This window comes from Felis catus, chromosome X, assembly GCF_018350175.1.
Source record: "Felis catus isolate Fca126 chromosome X, F.catus_Fca126_mat1.0, whole genome shotgun sequence".
NCBI classification, from domain to species: domain Eukaryota; kingdom Metazoa; phylum Chordata; class Mammalia; order Carnivora; family Felidae; genus Felis; species Felis catus.
The window spans coordinates 38,546,139-38,562,795 of NC_058386.1; the positions used below are offsets into that span (position 1 = coordinate 38,546,139).

The 16,657-nt window shown below is 43.1% G+C and overlaps 1 protein-coding gene across 1 annotated transcript in view; it reads right to left on the minus strand.

Moving 5' to 3' along the window:
- Positions 1-16,657, minus strand: part of MAOB (monoamine oxidase B) — a 111,743-nt gene that overhangs the window by 58,631 nt on the left and 36,455 nt on the right. The window contains exons 2-3 of the mRNA XM_023248804.2: positions 9,020-9,114; positions 7,725-7,862 (exon numbers count right to left, since the gene is read on the minus strand). Of these exons, the coding sequence (XP_023104572.1) occupies positions 7,725-7,862; positions 9,020-9,114 (233 nt within the window). The remainder of the gene's footprint in view (positions 1-7,724; positions 7,863-9,019; positions 9,115-16,657) is intronic.

Here is a 16,657-nt window from a genome sequence, read left to right on the forward strand (position 1 = left end):
TCTTACTTTCCAACAGGGTTTGTGAGAAAGTATAATCAGGAAAGTGAGGAAGAAACAGGGCTTGGGAAGGAACCAGTGGAGTAACTGTAGTCAGCTGCAGAACATTTTAAGGAAAGGAAAATGTTGAATTGGATTTTTCTAAGATGCGAGGGTGTACATTTGGAAGGAAGGCAGGCGGGCAAGCCAGGGGCTGGGGCTCAGAAGGAAACCATGCAAAGCTTCTCATCCAGGGGACGGCAAACTCCTTATGGTGTATTTCTGGCACCCCAAGACCTTGGTTCATGCTCTGAACCCATCGCTTTCTGCCATATGCAATTAATCGCTTTAGCCTTTATGTTCTTACCTGTGAAACGGGGCCAAAACTTTGAGTTCACAACCAAATAACTTCTGGTTATTTGGGACTCACCAATTAGACGGCATGTGTAAAATCACGTACTTGGTAGGAGCCAGACGTCCATATCCCAGTAGTGTTACCATTGTTATTATTTGCTGGTTGTAGCAAAGGCCACGAGAAAGGCAAGTTTAGGCCATTTTGTACGTCCTGTCATTCCCTCCGTACGTGCAGGCTGCTAACGCTCTTTGACCTGTGACAAGGTTGCCCTTATTCGCCACCGTTCTTTGGCAAGATGCGACCCTTTCCTTGCATCTTCCTTGGGATTTATTTTTAATTTTTAAAAAGGTTTACTTATTTTTAAGACAGAGAGACACAGAGCATGAATGGTGGAGGGGCAGAGAGGGAGGGAGACACAGAATCGGAAGCAGGCTCCGGGCTCTGAGCTGTTGGCACAGAGCCCGACGCGGGGCTTGAACTCACAGACCGACCGTGAAATCATGACCTGAGCCCAAGTTGGATGCTTAAGCGACTGAGCCACCCAGGCACCCCACTGTAACTGAATTCTATACATTCTCTGCCCTCCACCTTCAGCAGGTTAGATCTAAAAGTAACTCTGTGCTACCCACAACTCTAGCCCCTCTTAAGTTTATCCGAATGTGCATATGTATATGTTTGTACATAGAGAATACGCTTACTGATTTTATCATAAATTCAGTTCCAAATGGAAACCTTGAGGCCCTAGAATAAATTCATCTCCTATCTCAAAATAGTGCTCCAAACGCAGCCATTGAAAGCATAATTTTTGGCGAATTATTACATGCCAAAAAGCCGCTGTATTTTCTTTTTTTTAATTAAAAAAATTTTTTTAATGTTTTCTTTATTTATGAGAGAGAGACAGAGTATGAGCAGGGGAGGGGCAGAGAGAGAGGGAGACACAAAATCCAAAGCAGGCTCCAGGATCTGAGCGGTCAGCACAGTGCCCGATGCGGGGCTCAAACTCGTGAACCACAAGATCCTCACCTGAGCTGAAGTCGGACGCTTAACTGACTGAGCCACCCGGGCGCCCCCACCGTATTTTCTAAATAACACAAATGAGCATTATGGTTTCTTGAACAACTTAAAATAAGCTTCAGAATGATCACTAGACAAATGGGTTCCACTTGCTGAAGAGAAAATGACTATTCTCCACATTGAAAAAAAAATCTCCCACGATGATTAAGAGATATTTGTCTCCAGCAAAAAAAGAAATGTCTTGGCATATAGGTAGGAGGGGAAAAGAAGGTTCCCAAAGCCCATCTCGGCTAGGGCAGACTCTCGGAGCCAGTGAGCTCTGTGTGGCATGTGTGAAGTTCATGTGAAATGGGCAGCTGTTCCTGTGTGAAATACAAGAGTTTGTCTAACCTGTTCCCGGGGGCTTCTGTCATCATAAGAGAATCGAGTGCACTTTGGACTTTGTTCCAGGCTTCCCTGGATTAATAGGACTGGAGATAAAGGTGTGGAGAAGAGAATATTAAGAGCCTGAAGAAGACCCAACACTTCTGATTTGCTGATTTCTGAGAGATGCTGAGGTCCTGCACGACAGGATAGTTTCTGTTTGCCAAATGCAATGTTAATTTGAAAATTTTATTTCTCAGTATTTGGGCTCTCATTCTTTCTTTCTATTTATTAAAAATTTTTTTTCAATGTTTATTTATTTTTGACAGAGAGACAGAGAGAGAGACAGAGAGAATCAGTGGGTGAGGGGCAGAGAGAGAGACACACACACACAGAATCCGAAGCAGGCTCCAGGCTCCGGGCTGTCAGCACAGAGCCCGACGCAGGGCTCGAACTCACGGACCGTGAGATCATGACCTGAGCCGAAGTCAGACGCTCAACCGACTGAGCCACCCAGGCGCCCCTCATTCTTTTTTTAAAGTTGAGTTATTTATTTTGCGTGAGAGAGAGAAGAGAGGGAGGGAGGGAGGGAGGAGTGGGGGAGGGGCAGAGAGAGAAGACAGAGAATCCCAAGCAGGCTCCGCGCTGTCAGTGCAGAGCCCGGCATGGGTCTCGATCCCATGAACGGTGAGATCATGACCTGAGCCAATATCAAGAATCAGAAGCTTAACCGACTGAGCCACCCAGGGGCCCCTGGGCTCTCCTTCTGTTGATGTTCCCCAAAACGGATAGGCATTTCAGCACCTGTGATCTCTTTGGAGAAATTCACATAACAGGTCTTGTTGATAGAGATCCAGTCTCCGTTCTCTGTCTTTTATGTGCTTCTTGCGCGTGGTATTTTCCAGTGGATTTCCGGGTTCCCAATAAACAGGTGCTGAGCCAAATGGTGCAATATATTTGAGAGGGGTCTCATTCGCAGGCCTCGAGCACTGAGGCTGACCCCAGACATACACACAAGGGACGTTAACAATGAGCTTGGCTTCTGCCTGCTGGGAAGCAGACTAAGACCAGACGATCTTCCCCCCCCCACCCACCTCAGTTTCTCCAGATGGCTGAGGTTTGGAAAGGATTATCAGTGTGGAGTTGGGCTAAAACAGTTTCATGTTTGACTAGACTCTGGTTCCAAAGTTCAGACTTACAGAAGTTTCTGAAACAGAGAAACTGTATTTGCCGACAGCCTAAATTGTACGAGACTTTTCTCCACTTTCTTTGAGAGACGAGCCCAAGAGAACAAAAAGATGAATGAGAACCACCACACACGCACGCACGCAAACACACACACACACACACACACACAATGAGAGAAAGGGGTATAAATCAAAATATCGTGAAGATCCTTCTTAAGTTTTTATTTTTTGCCTTTTTTTTTTTTAATTATGAGATAGTCCCCAAAAGGGAACAAGTTTTACAAGTCGCTTTCAAGGTATCTAAACAGCTGCCTTCTAAACTGTACTAGCAGACATTAGCATGACCAGGGGTGTCTCGGTGGCTCAGTCTAAGGTTAAGCGGCCAACTTCAGCTCGGGTCATGATCTCACGGTTCGTGAGTTCAAGCCCCGCGTTGGGCTCTGTGCTGGCAGGTCAGATCCTGGAGCCTGCTTCAGATTCTGTGTCTCCGTCTCTCTCTCTGCCCCTCCCCTGCTTGTGCTCTCTCTCTCTCTCAAAAATAAACACTAAAAAATATTTAAAAAATGAAATTAGCATGCAAAACAGATTAAAAATTTCCGTACTGTTAAGCACTAACCGCCACGTTACACATTTTGGAAGTCAGGAAAACACCTTCTAAATTATAAAGACATGAGCTGAAGTGATCGCTTTTCCCACTGATAATTAAATCCCAACATAGCTTGAGATCACATCTTTTATTCACGAGCAAGGCTTTAGAAAACCACATTTTAGCCACGTAAGACAGATCTATTATAGTACTAAAAGTGAATGCCGCCCAGTAGTAATAAACATTTCTTACAGATCGGAGGCAGACAGGACAGAGGCTGCATATCACAGCAAACCAAGAGCGTGTGGATGCTGGTTATGGGGCATGGCATGAACATACCCCATCTATCAGCAGACTATTTCTTCCACAGATGCCAGGGAACTGGTGATACTGGGAGTCATCATTTCTTGAGAAAGACACCCTTCCTTTGGAGAGCTAGCCCATTGGGAGATGCTGGACCCTCCTGCTTTTTTTTTTTTTTTTTTTTTTAAAGTTAATTTATTTATTTTGAGAGAGGACAGAGAGAAAGAAAGAGAGAGAGAGAGAGAGAGAAAATGCAAGTGGGGGAGGGGAAGAGAGCGAGGGAGAGAGAGAGAACCCCAATCAGGCTCCATGCTGCCAGCGCAGAGCCTGATGCGGGGCTCTAACTCATGAACCATGAGATCATGACCCGCGCCAGTATCAAGAGTTGGACACTTAACCGACTGAGCCACCCAGGTGTCCCTGGACCCTCCTGCTTTTATGAGTAGCTCCATTTCACCAGTTTCTTTATGTTTGTTTGTTTCATTGATTGTTTGTTTGTTTTTGAGAAAGAGAGTGCGTGAGTGGGGAGAGGGAGAGAGAGAGAATCTTAAGCAGGTTCCATGCTTAGTTCAAAGTCCGACTCAAGGTTTCATCCCACCATCCTGGGATCATGATCTGAGCCGAAATCAAGAGGCAGACCCTCAACTGACTGAGCCACTCAGGTGTCCCTCGCCAGTTTCAATTTGAAACTGCTGGTTGCAACATAGTCAAATTCCTTAGCCGAATGGTATTAAAGCTGCCCATAAAACTGTCTTCCATTAACGTCCATGTAAAAAAATCTGATGAAACAAGGCACAAATGTACTATATATATGCGTGAACCATACTTTGCACTCGGGAACAGTAGTTATTGAAATAGGCAAGAGAGAGTAACATCCAAACGCCTACAGTACTGCCTACCAGGACAGAGGAGACAAATTTCTGAACGATATTCTTTGGCATGTAGTAGGAGATAGAACACTAGAGTTGTTATCAGTGATTCCAGAAATGGATGTAGCCATCCAAAATGCTTTCACAGGTTAAAAATAAGAAAAATGAGGGGCACTGGGGTGGCCCAGTCGATTGAGCATCCGACTTCGGCTCAGGTCATGATCTCGCGGTTGATGAGTTCGAGCCCCGCGTGGGGCTCTGTGCTGACAGCTCAGAGCCTGGAGCCTGTTTCGGATTCTGTGTCTCCCACTCTGTCTCTGTCCCTCCCCTGCTCATGCTCTGTCTCTCTCTGTCTTAAAAATAAATATAAACATTAAGCAAAAAAAAAAAAAAAATGACATGCTAGCAGAGACATGGAGGTGGTGATGGTGGAGGACAAATATTTAGTTTTGGGAGGACTTCTTAGGTATCAGGTCTTTATCATGTATTATAATGCAGCTCCTCACTGGATATGACCACAGGAGGTCAAATTAGCACCTCTATCAACACTGAAAAAGACCTTCATGTAGCCTCATTAGCGTTTCAATTGTCCTGGCAGTGAGAATTAATTAGAGTAAGTCAGTATGTCAAATACATATACATATATGCATATGTATGCAATATTTTTAAGTGTACTGATATTTCTCATTTCTTCCAGTAGAGGTCAGAAAATAGCAATACAGGAATATGAAAATCTATGAACCAAAGAATACTTAGCACGATTTTCTCTAGATAGGATCATGGAAGGGTTTTTAAGTTGTTTTCCTTTACCCGCCTTTTCTAATTATATTTGTACTTTTGTGATAATTAAAACGCAATGGCATTTATTTGAAATTTCATAAGGAGCACTGTCGGCATATGGATTTACCCTGTATCAAGTCAGGGATACTGATTAATTATTTGTATTTTTTTCTTAGCTGCACATAGATTATTTGAAATCATCTAAGAGGGGCGCCTGGGTGGCGCAGTCGGTTAAGCGTCCGACTTCAGCCAGGTCACGATCTCACGGTCCGTGAGTTCGAGCCCCGCGTCGGGCTCTGGGCTGATGGTTCAGAGCCTGGAGCCTGTTTCCGATTCTGTGTCTCCCTCTCTCTCTGCCCCTCCCCGTTCATGCTCTGTCTCTCTCTGTCCCAAAAATAAATAAACGTTGAAAAAAAAAAATTTGAAATCGTCTAAGAAAGCAGCACGTCTGGCCATAGCCCTGAAAAATTATTTCACTGTAGCATCGTTTCCTTTGTCTGGAAAAACCTAAAAGAGATCCTAGTGTTCTGGGAAGTCAAAGAAATCAGTCAGCATGACCTGCATTTAAAAGCAAGGAACCCGGGGCGCCTGGGCGGCTCAGTCAGTTGAGCATCTGACTTTGGCTCGGGTCATGATCTCACAGTCCGTGAGTTCGAGCCCCGCATCGGGCTCTGTGCTCACAGCTCAGAGCCTGGAGCCTGCTTCGGATTCTGTGTTTCCCTCTCTCTCTGCCCCTCCCCTGCTCATGCTCTCTCTCTGTCTCAAAAATAAAAAAACATTAAAAAAAAATAAAAATAAAAATAAAAGCAAGGAACCCAGTGAAAGATCTTCGCTAAGCTTGTGGATTGATGCTCAACAAATCGCACTATCACCATGCTACATTTTCATTTCTAATTCCTGTGTCCCTTCTTCCGCTGGACACAGATGGAAAGCAAGGCAAAAAGGCTTATAAGACAAAATCTGAAGGTCAACCAAACATTTATGTAAAAATTAAGGAAATCTTTTACTCGCATGTAGATGTTTATTTCCTCTTTTATTAAATGACTCATAACGTACAGTCTGTTATTTGTCCTTCTTGATATTATCACTCACAAAGAATATCAGGGTGTCAACATTGTGAATATAAATCAAAACTGCCTACCGCTAGTTTCTTCTGTCTTCTAAAGGGAGGATTTCTACCACGGAGGAGTATGTCTCTGTATTCTCACTTCCACCTACAAAGGCAAGTATGGAAGAGAGGAAAAACTGAAGTTCAAAACCTCTAACAGTTCTTCTGTGGGACTCCAGGATGGGGCCCAGAACAGGTGACTCTGTTGGTCAGAGAACAACAGTGACTTTTTGGACGAAGACAACGATGCCGGGAAAACAAGGATCAGGGAGATATGAGAGGAGTCTGGAGACATCACCATGGTGGGTGACTTGGATGCACAGAGAAGTGTGGCCGGTAAGAAATCCTCAGGGGCTCACTGGTCTAATAGCTTATTAGAGTAAGAATGTCCAATATTCGATTCTTAGCTGTTTGTTTCTGCAATTAAACCTCCCAGCCCCAGAGCTCAAAACTTCAGTCAAGCGTGTCGCACACAAATGCTTGGGGTGGTCTGAAGAAAATCAAGATGAGGAGGTGAATTTGAACACAGGCTGGCATAAAGCGAAGGGAGGAGAAAGAGTCACAGGCCATAAGACGTGAATGAGCAAAGGCATCATGGAAGCAAGAACCATGAGCCACAAATGATCATGGGAATGGGAGACCCAGTCAACTCACAGAAATTTTGGGGAGATCAATGGAGGCTCCCCACAATAGATGGAATTTGGGACTTGAGCCACTTTTATGTAAATCTCCAAAGAAGAGTAACCTTTAATGATATGTAGAATACAATGACAAATTTCAAAATATTACGTTAGGCATACTACAAATACTCTTTACAACATGAAGTCTAGGGCAGCCTTTATAAAACTGTACTCAGGTTTTTGTATCACATGAAAGAACCCAGATATTTAAATAGAGGCACTTAATAAATCGACTGCATTTTTTTCTCTCTTGGTTTTGTGAAACTTTTTGCCAAATGGGCAATGCTGCTTTGTCAACAACCTTCCCAAATAGGTTAGAATTCTCATCTTAATTCGACTTTGGTGGCAGCGAAAACATTTTCACAGTGGTTAAAATACACTTATAAAATACACATACATCATTGAGGACTACAGTAGATTCTCTGAGTGAAGGATCTGGAATTCATATATGGAAAGACCCATAGAGAAGTCTTCAAACCTTTCAAAGGCTGGCCCAGGCCTACCTTTACATGGTGGATGAGACGTTCCACTTCATTCACTTTGTAGGTCTCCAATCCCAGCTCCTTGGCTAATCTTAAGATTCGATTCTGAGTTGGCCCAACATAAGATCCTCCGAGGTCCACATATTTAACCTCTTGGTTCTGTTTTCCCAGGGAAAAAAAAAACAGAAATAAATATTGGCGGAAATGTTCTTCCTAGATTAAAAAAAAAGAGAGCTCTGAAATCAACAAATGGGTATTTCACAGACCTTGAGGTGTATCCGTGGAAAATGAGATTCTATTTTCAACTGTACTTCATTCATGTGACTTACCTGTCCTTAAACCATTCTGCAATTTAAATTTTTTTTCTTAACGTTTATTTATTTTTGGGACGGAGAGAGACAGAGCATGAACGGGGGAGGGACAGAGAGAGAGGGAGACAGAGAATCGGAAACAGGCTCCAGGCTCTGGGCTGGCAGCATGGAGCCCGACATGGGGCTCAAACTCATGAGCCGTGAGATTATGACCTGAGTCGAAGTCGGACGCTTAACCAACTGGGCCACCCAGTTGCCCCTGGATTGAATTTTAAATAGGCAGGAAACTTCTGAATGCCATCACTCACAATATATACCACCTCATGGTTTGTTTCCTAGTGCCTTGAATTTGTAAGCTATGAATCGTTGATGCATTTCTCTTTACTTGGTACTCCAGGCTAATTTTGAGCCACTTAATGCTAGAGAAAAACGAAGAAAGGAAATGATCACTTCTGTGGTTAATCCAGACATTTGAAAGATAGCATCAGGGAATATTTTGGCCATAATGTGAACCTTTGAAATTGCTCTCCTATGTTCATAAACAAGTTTTCCATATGGTTACAAATCAGCTTGGTTTCCAATGACGAAGGACCAATCTCTGAAGAAGAAGTAACCACAAAAGCTCCCTATGTCTGAACATGTCCAGGCATAACCAGATACCTATCAGCCGGGGACACCATAGAAGGTGTTTCTTGTTTTCTTTTGTTGTCTAGCTCCCTCTGTCCCCGAAGATAACATAAGTTTCACAAAGGCGGGAATCTTTAGTTTATTTACTGATGTATTCCAAACACCTCCTTATTGGTGCAATAATTTATGGGGCATCGTGAGGTAAGAAAAGAGACAGAAGCACATGTGGAAAAGGTAGCAAATTGAGAGGCTGGGGAGAATGTTTCTTTTAGTAAGAGTCAAATGAAATTCAAGACTTCTAGAAAGGAAAAAAAAAAAGACACAGTAACTCCGTTTCTGTCCTACATTTCTCCATCCCATCCTTAATGTCTTACTTACCCTGATGGTGTAAGTCCTGCCTCCTACTCGCTCCCGGGCTTCCAGAACAACCACATTCAGGCCAGAGTCATGCAGAAGCTTGGCTGCCGCCATACCTGGGAGGAAATACAATCACCATCAAAGACCTCACAGGGATTCCGGGTAAGCGCCTCATGTTAACGTCGATGAGAAAAGCCCACGACGGCTCACACACATGGCCTACCGTTACGTGCACCTTACAGGTGGCTGGGGTTTCTCAACAGAGGCCCAGATTCCAAGAATGGGAAACCAACTGGTCTTTTCTAGCAAGAACAAAAGGGATTTCGTTTTTGGTAAACGTCTCAAATCTTAAAAACATCCTCGGTCACTGTATCAAAATGTCTGACAGTACAAACGGAAACACAAGGCCACACTTAAATGCACAAGCCCCAGTCAACACCAGACCAAATGTAGCCATTGACTTACTTCTTTTTTTTTCTTTTAATTTTAATTTTAGAAAGACAGAGACAGACAGACAGACAGCAAGTGGCGGAGAGGGGCAGAGGAAGAGAGAGAGAATCCGAAGCAGCCCCTCTGAGGGGCTCGATCCCATGACCCCGGGATCATGACCTGAGCCAAAATCAAGAGTCGGACACACAACCGGCTGAGCCACCCAGGCCTCCGTAGGTGTAGTTTTTGACCTCGGAGACCTTAAAATCGTGCATCTTTAAAACCACCTTACATAGCTCAGTAAGATCTTTCACAGACAGGAGAGCTCTGGAGCCCTTACCATGATGACTGAATTTCCTCAGTTCTAATTACCTTAATCGTTTGCTTTGTGAGAACAAACAAAATCGAGGAAATGCCAAGACGCTGTGCATTACAGAGAAATGAAACTGGCTTCTATCTTGTCTTTCAAAAATAATAGTTCTGGGATTTTTAGACCCCACTGGGTGCAAAGTAAAAGAGAGAGAGAGAGAGAGAGAGAGAGATGCCTATAAAAAGAGCTAATACTCATATCATACTCCCTACCATTTGAGACCCTGTTCTAAGTGTTTTTATATATTAATTCAGTGAATTCTCACAAAAACCCATTGAGAAAAGGCACTGTTGATCTTTCCATTTTATGGCCGAGGACACTGAAACACACAAGGTCTCACGTCGAGCCAGCAAAGCCAAGCCAGGCAGTTTCACTCCCGGGTCAGGATTCATAACCACACGCACTGTTTTCCACGGAGCCTCCCGGCCATCGTCTCCAGAGATGGCATCTTTCCATTTCTGCGCCGGGGGGAAATTACATTTCAAAAGATATTTTTTACTTTATTTGGATCAACACATTTTTAAAACACACTTGTATCTTGTGGTCCGATAAGAATCCATAAAACATAAAATATGAGCCCACCCGTTAAAGCCATAAAGAAAAGTCGGGGCTCTGTTCATTGTCTATCAGCTACCCTAAAAGAGGAAACCCATTTTTTTTTTAGAAAAAAAGGCTGATCTGATCTGACATTTCATTATTGGAGTTAATCTGTCTTCCATGCCCTGTCCTTGGAGGCAGGAGGCTTTCAGCTGGTGGCAGAGTTAGGGTCCCAAAGTCCCCAACCACCCACGCAGTGCATACGGGATTGCACACCCTCATTTAGAAATACAAGGCTTGGATTTTTAACCCCAGTGCTAATTCGACCTCCATGAGGAAAAAAAAGGAGAAAACATTTCTATTTAGATAGAACGCAATTTCAAAATTGCAGACGATTCAATGCCATTTCTCTTATCAAGCATCAGTTCAGCAAATGAAATATGAAATAACACGCAGCCATAGTAACCGCTGTTATCAGGGAATTCAGACAGACCCGCTGAGCACGCCCGGGCTTAAACAAAAGGGTTCAGAATGAAATACAACATCGCTCACACATGCTAGCATTTTCTGTTCCACAAAAGGCACTGTCTTTTGGTCTGTGCAGTTACCCAACAGTATCTGATGCTAAACACGAACAGTTATTAAAACAAGCCAGGGTCTTATCAAACCATTCAATAGACAGTTCTCTGTGCTTGTGTGCCTTAAAAAGTCATACCCAGAAACTTACAAACATATCTGTAAACAGGGCAATAGGAGGGTATGTGGTTGGAAATGCCTCACAATTTGCTTAATATTCACCGTGGGGGGAGTGCGGGGGTGTTCAATTGCTTGTCGGACATCAAGTGGCAAAAATGGATTTGGAAAATAATTGGTCCGATTATGGGTGGCTTAAAGAAGTCACTGTGGTTTAGGAAAAGGGAATTTCAGAAGACTTAAGAAACGGAGGATTTGGGAGTCTGGTCAGGAGGCGATTAAGACTAGGAAGTAGCTCTCCAGGGGGCGCCTGGGTGGCTCTCAGTCGGTTAAGCATCCCACTTTGGCTCAGGTCATGATCTCATGGTCTGTGAGTTCAAGCCCTGCGTCAGGCTCTGTGCTGACAGCTCGGAGCCTGGAACCTGCTTCGGATTCTGTGTCTCTCTCCGCCACTCCCCAGCTCACGCTCTGTCTTTCTCTCAATAAATAAATAAACGCTGAAAAAATTAAAAGTACAAAGCAATTATAAGCTCGCTCTTAAATGGGTTACAAAAGTTAAATATCCATGTATAAGAAAAACTGGCACTTTAAGATTCTTATATTTAGATGGAGAGCGGAATGCTTTAAGATATTTCATGTGACTCACTGTAATGGAGTTACTGTATTTTTCATTATTCCTCTTTGGTTCAAGGATAGTAGTTAAGAGTTCAGGTTTGGGGCTGAACTCTGACGCTGCTGTTTACTGATTGTGTAATCAACGGCAAGTCAGTGAATGTCTTTAAACCTCCATTTTTTTCTTAAAAAAAATTTTTTTTCAGCGCTGTGAAGATCAGATGAGCTTTGCTTATAAAGTGCCTCACACGGAATAAAACAAATGCTGTGTTTTATGACAGTGCCTGTTATTTTCTGTTGAAAAAGAAACTGCTGTAGTTTTTTAACGTGTCAGGAAATGATTGCTTAAGTGTTTAAACAGCGCCCATGCCACTGTCTGGTGTCTTAGGGCAAATATATTTCTGCTACTTTCTGATTTGGGCTTTTTTTTTTTTCTTTTTTGCCCCTAGTATTGCATTTTAAAATCCCCAGACCTCCCAGAGAATGCACCATCCCTCATATTTTTGTTCTATGGCAAAATGCGCTTCAAGTTCCCCCAAATCGGCAGAGACATGAACTCTTGAGAAAGAGTCCTGTCGTAGGCTGCACAGCTCTGTAGAGTTCATTGCTTGGCTTATTAATTCTTCCATCGGCTAAACTATCAGTCCTTTCCCCAGTCATCAGGGAGGAGTCCCTGGGAGTACTTCTTTTTTTTTTTTTTTAATTTTTTTTAATGTTTATTTTTGAGAGACAGAGAAAGAGAGAGCATGAGCCAGGGAGGGGCAGAGAGAGAGGGAGACACAAAATCCGAAGCAGGCTCCAGGCTCCGAGCTGTCAGCACAGAGCCCGACGCAGGGCTTGAACCCACAGACTGTGAGATCATGACCCAAGCCGAAGTCCGACGCTTAACCGGCTGAGCCACCCAGGCAGGCACCCCTGCTTTGTGCTTTTATTTATTTTTTTTTTAATTTTTTTTCAACGTTTTTTTTATTTATTTTTGGGACAGAGAGAGACAGAGCATGAATGGGGGAGGGGCAGAGAGAGAGGGAGACACAGAATTGGAAACAGGCTCCAGGCTCTGAGCCATCAGCCCAGAGCCTGACGCGGGGCTCGAACTCCCGGACCACGAGATCGTGACCTGGCTGAAGTCGGACGCTTAACTGACTGCGCCACCCAGGCGCCCCTGCTTTGTGCTTTTAAAAAGTTAATTAAACCAGAACTTAATGCGCAGTATCAATTAATATTTCACAAACGGATTATCGCTGGCATATTCAGCAGCAGCTCCTCTGTGCCTTGCACAGGCTCCTGATAAGATCATCTCATTTGTAGACTCCAGATGGTGCAGAGTCCACGGTGTTTGGGCTCAAAGAGGCTTCCTTGGATGAACGACGAATAGCACAGCACAATGATGGACGGATGCCTAATTCCATGAAATTATAAAAACACTGTGTCTTTCTTCTCAGGTAGTTTACTTGTAAAAGGTTTCACCAAAGTGATGACTGCCTCGACCATTTGCATACTTCGGTTTGGATTAGGCGTGCAAATGATTTTAAATATCTAAATATCAGTGGTGTGCAGCATTATTAGCATTCAATGCTTCCAGGTTTTTTATGTGTCACGGAAAAACAACCCAGAAGTTGGATGATGTGAGGAGATGGTAAGATACGCAGTGCTGGTAACAGAAGGGGTGCTTCAAGGCGTTTTAGGAGCAGAGAAGGGGTTAGGATGCAGAGGGAAGAGAAAAATCACAATCACCTCTTGCCCCATGCTTTGCTTTGTCAATCTGGCTCACGTCCTTCGTATCAAAACCTGACACTTCACAAAACTTTTTCAGAGTTTTAAAACAATGTTAATTGGGGCGCCTGGGTGGCTTAGTTGGTTAAGCATCTGACTCTTGATTTCAGCTCAGGTCATGATCTCACGGTTCGTGAGTTCGAGCCCCCCATCAGGCTCTGTGCTGACAGTGCAGAGCCTGCTTGGGATTCTCTCTCTCCCTCTCTCTCTGCCCTCCCCCCTGCTCGTGTGCATGCTCTCTCTCTCGCTTTCAAAATAAATAAGACATAAACATTTAAAAAATGTTTATTAATAAAATGCAAAGTTAATTGTTTTGAAAACATTATGAAACATCAATACTTCAATACCACGGGAGGACTTTTTCTCAGTTTAAAGGCACTCCCCCACCAAAAAAAGTATCACGCTAACCAAAATTGACAAAAAAATTCACTGTACCTCAAAGCATCTCTAACCTTATAACCTTGGTAAAAGATACAAGCATTTCCCCAGGAGGGATGAAAGGCAAAAATATGAAAATAGCCTTCAATACCTCTGTCACTTCCAACAAAGAAAAGGCTTTATGAGAAAATTCTGGAAACAACCAAGTGACCTTCGGATCAAAGAAGTGAGATTCTTTAATGTCTCTAAAGAGAATGCCTTTTAGCTATTTACGCAAATACACACACACACACACACACACACACACACACACACACAAAAGGTCTGGGTTAAGGAGAAAAATATCCCCTTTGTGAAATAAATTCATTAAAGGAAAATGGTATTTGTAGGTGGAATTCAGTTGTTAATTGCTGAACTTTTCAACACAGAGACGCAGGTAAAGATACCACAAAACAGCCAACATTTTGAGCACTGAGTGTATGCCAGCTTCTACTCTAAGTGTTTTACATGTAAGAATTTGTTTATCCTCTCAACTCTATGAAGTGGGTAGATGTAGAAAGTGAAGCACAGAGAGGCCCAGTAACATGCCCGAGGTCTCACAGCTACCAAGGGACTGAGTCAACATTCAAACGCAGGCGCTCTGACTTCAGATAACAAACATGCCCAGCAGCCTTCCTCATACTAAACCGTGAAACACTGAAAGCCTTCCATTAAACATCACAGGCCACTGCCAGCACATTCCATGCCTTTGTGTAAATTACAAGAAGAGGCACGCGCCTGGCAGGTAAATTTCAAAATGGCGTCCCTCCTTTCGGGTGAAATGCAGCACCCACTGGTCCAAGTGGCTTGGGCCGGCAAAATGGGGGCTGGATCGCATCCCCTCTTTGACTGCATCAGCCGGGCGAGCTTGTGCAGGGCACTGCCTGAAGAGACTGCGCTGTGGCCTTGAAACTCAGAAAACTTATTTCCTGAATGATAAGAATTTAATTATCTGTTCTTTGTCTCCCCCGTGCCAGTACACGGTTGGCCCTTACGTGATTGTTGAATGGATTCATTTACTACCCTTCCGCAAAGATGACATTTAATTACTTAGGCAATAAATAAATAAATAAATAAATAAATAAACAAACAAACAAATAAATGGCGGCGATGGCATCTGTGTAAACAGGGTGTATTTAATATGGTATAAGACACCAAAATATTTGCACACGCTGAAACTGATTTGCTCTGGTGACACTGGAAATGGTAAAGGACACCTTGGACTTTTTCAAAGGGAAGGAGCTGGAAAGAAAGCCAGCCAACTGATAATATTAACCACCTTACATTTGTACAGCATTGCAGATTTCTGTATTCACGCCCATCCAGTCCTTAACAATGACCTGTGAGGCCGGCATTATTGTTCCTATTTTTTGCTCAGCCTCATACAACCAGCTACGGCAGAGGTAGATCTAAAATCCAGTTCTGTTTCTCGGCCCGAGGTATTTCTCACCAGTCCCACTACTTCCTATAACATACAGGGCCTATGTTTAAAAAATTCTGTTTTGTTTTTTTTTTTAACATGGCGTATGTTTAAAAATTTCTCTAGGGATGCCAAATTTTAAAATTAGAATCTATCTTTATTAGTTTTCTTGGAAAGGCTACATGGATAAAAATCACCTGCAGCTTGCCATGCCCAAAGCCCTGAGACCCTATCATTACAGGACGATCTGAAAGCTTCTAGATCAATGCAGTGCCCTCAAGGTCACCTCCACTGAACTGTTCCTTAAGAAGTGCTTTGGCCAAATAGCTCCTTCTCCGTAAGTACAGACCGACTCGTCTTTCCTGACAATGCACCACTCGCCACTTTTTGGAAAAGAGAGACCAAGCTACCGAAAGTCACTAAGACGCAAAGTCTAGATTTAAGCTATTCACGTCTTGCTTGCAAATGCGAAACAGATTCCAAGCTTTCTTGGAAGCCCTTTGCTCTGTTTTCCCTAAGACCGTCAAAACATATCAGAAAAACAAATGGCAATAGTTTATAAAATAAAAGAGACCTTTACCGAAGCCTCGGACCATAGGATGATTTATGCTCTTGAAAAGGATAAAAGACACCAAGCATTCCTGAGTTGCCATAGAAACCTTTCTCCAGATGATACTAGAATAAGATTGCTTCCAGGGCTTTTGAGAATATGTCTAAAGCCATAAAAATGGTTTCTTCATCATGCTTTATATATATATAAATGATTACAATTTCCTAAAATGTCAGCAATCACAGTAAGTCTTATTTCAGAACCAAGTTTTTGCTTTTACCCTTTGTTGTTGGAAAAGAGTGGGAGAGCTTTTGTAATATTGTAATTGGGGCAGACAAACTTTATTTTCACGTTACCTCAGTATGGAGTCCCATGAAAAAAACAATGCAAACCCAGAAGTTACAGCTTTGTCGCAGTTTCTTTAAATGAAGAATGTAACACACAAACTTGTTATAGAAAAATAAATGTTTCATTCACTGGCCTCAAATCCTTTTGGAAATTCCATGGAATGTGTATAAATAAGGAGACAAAGAGTACATTTATGTGATGAGCACCGAGTCATGTGCAGAATTGTTCAATCATGATAAGGTACATCTGAAACTAACAGAACCCCATATATTAATTATACTGGAATTCAAATCAATCGATCAATCACTAGTAACCAGTCAATAATTATGGAATCTTGACTACGTTATAATAGTTGGTGGGGTATCTGGGTGGCTCAGTCAGTTAAGCGTCAGGCTCTTGATCTCGGCTCAGGTCATGATCTCACAGTTAGTGAGATCGAGCCCCGTGCCAGGTTCTACACTGACAACACTGAGACTGCTTGGGATTCTCTCTCTCCCTCTCTCTTTGCCC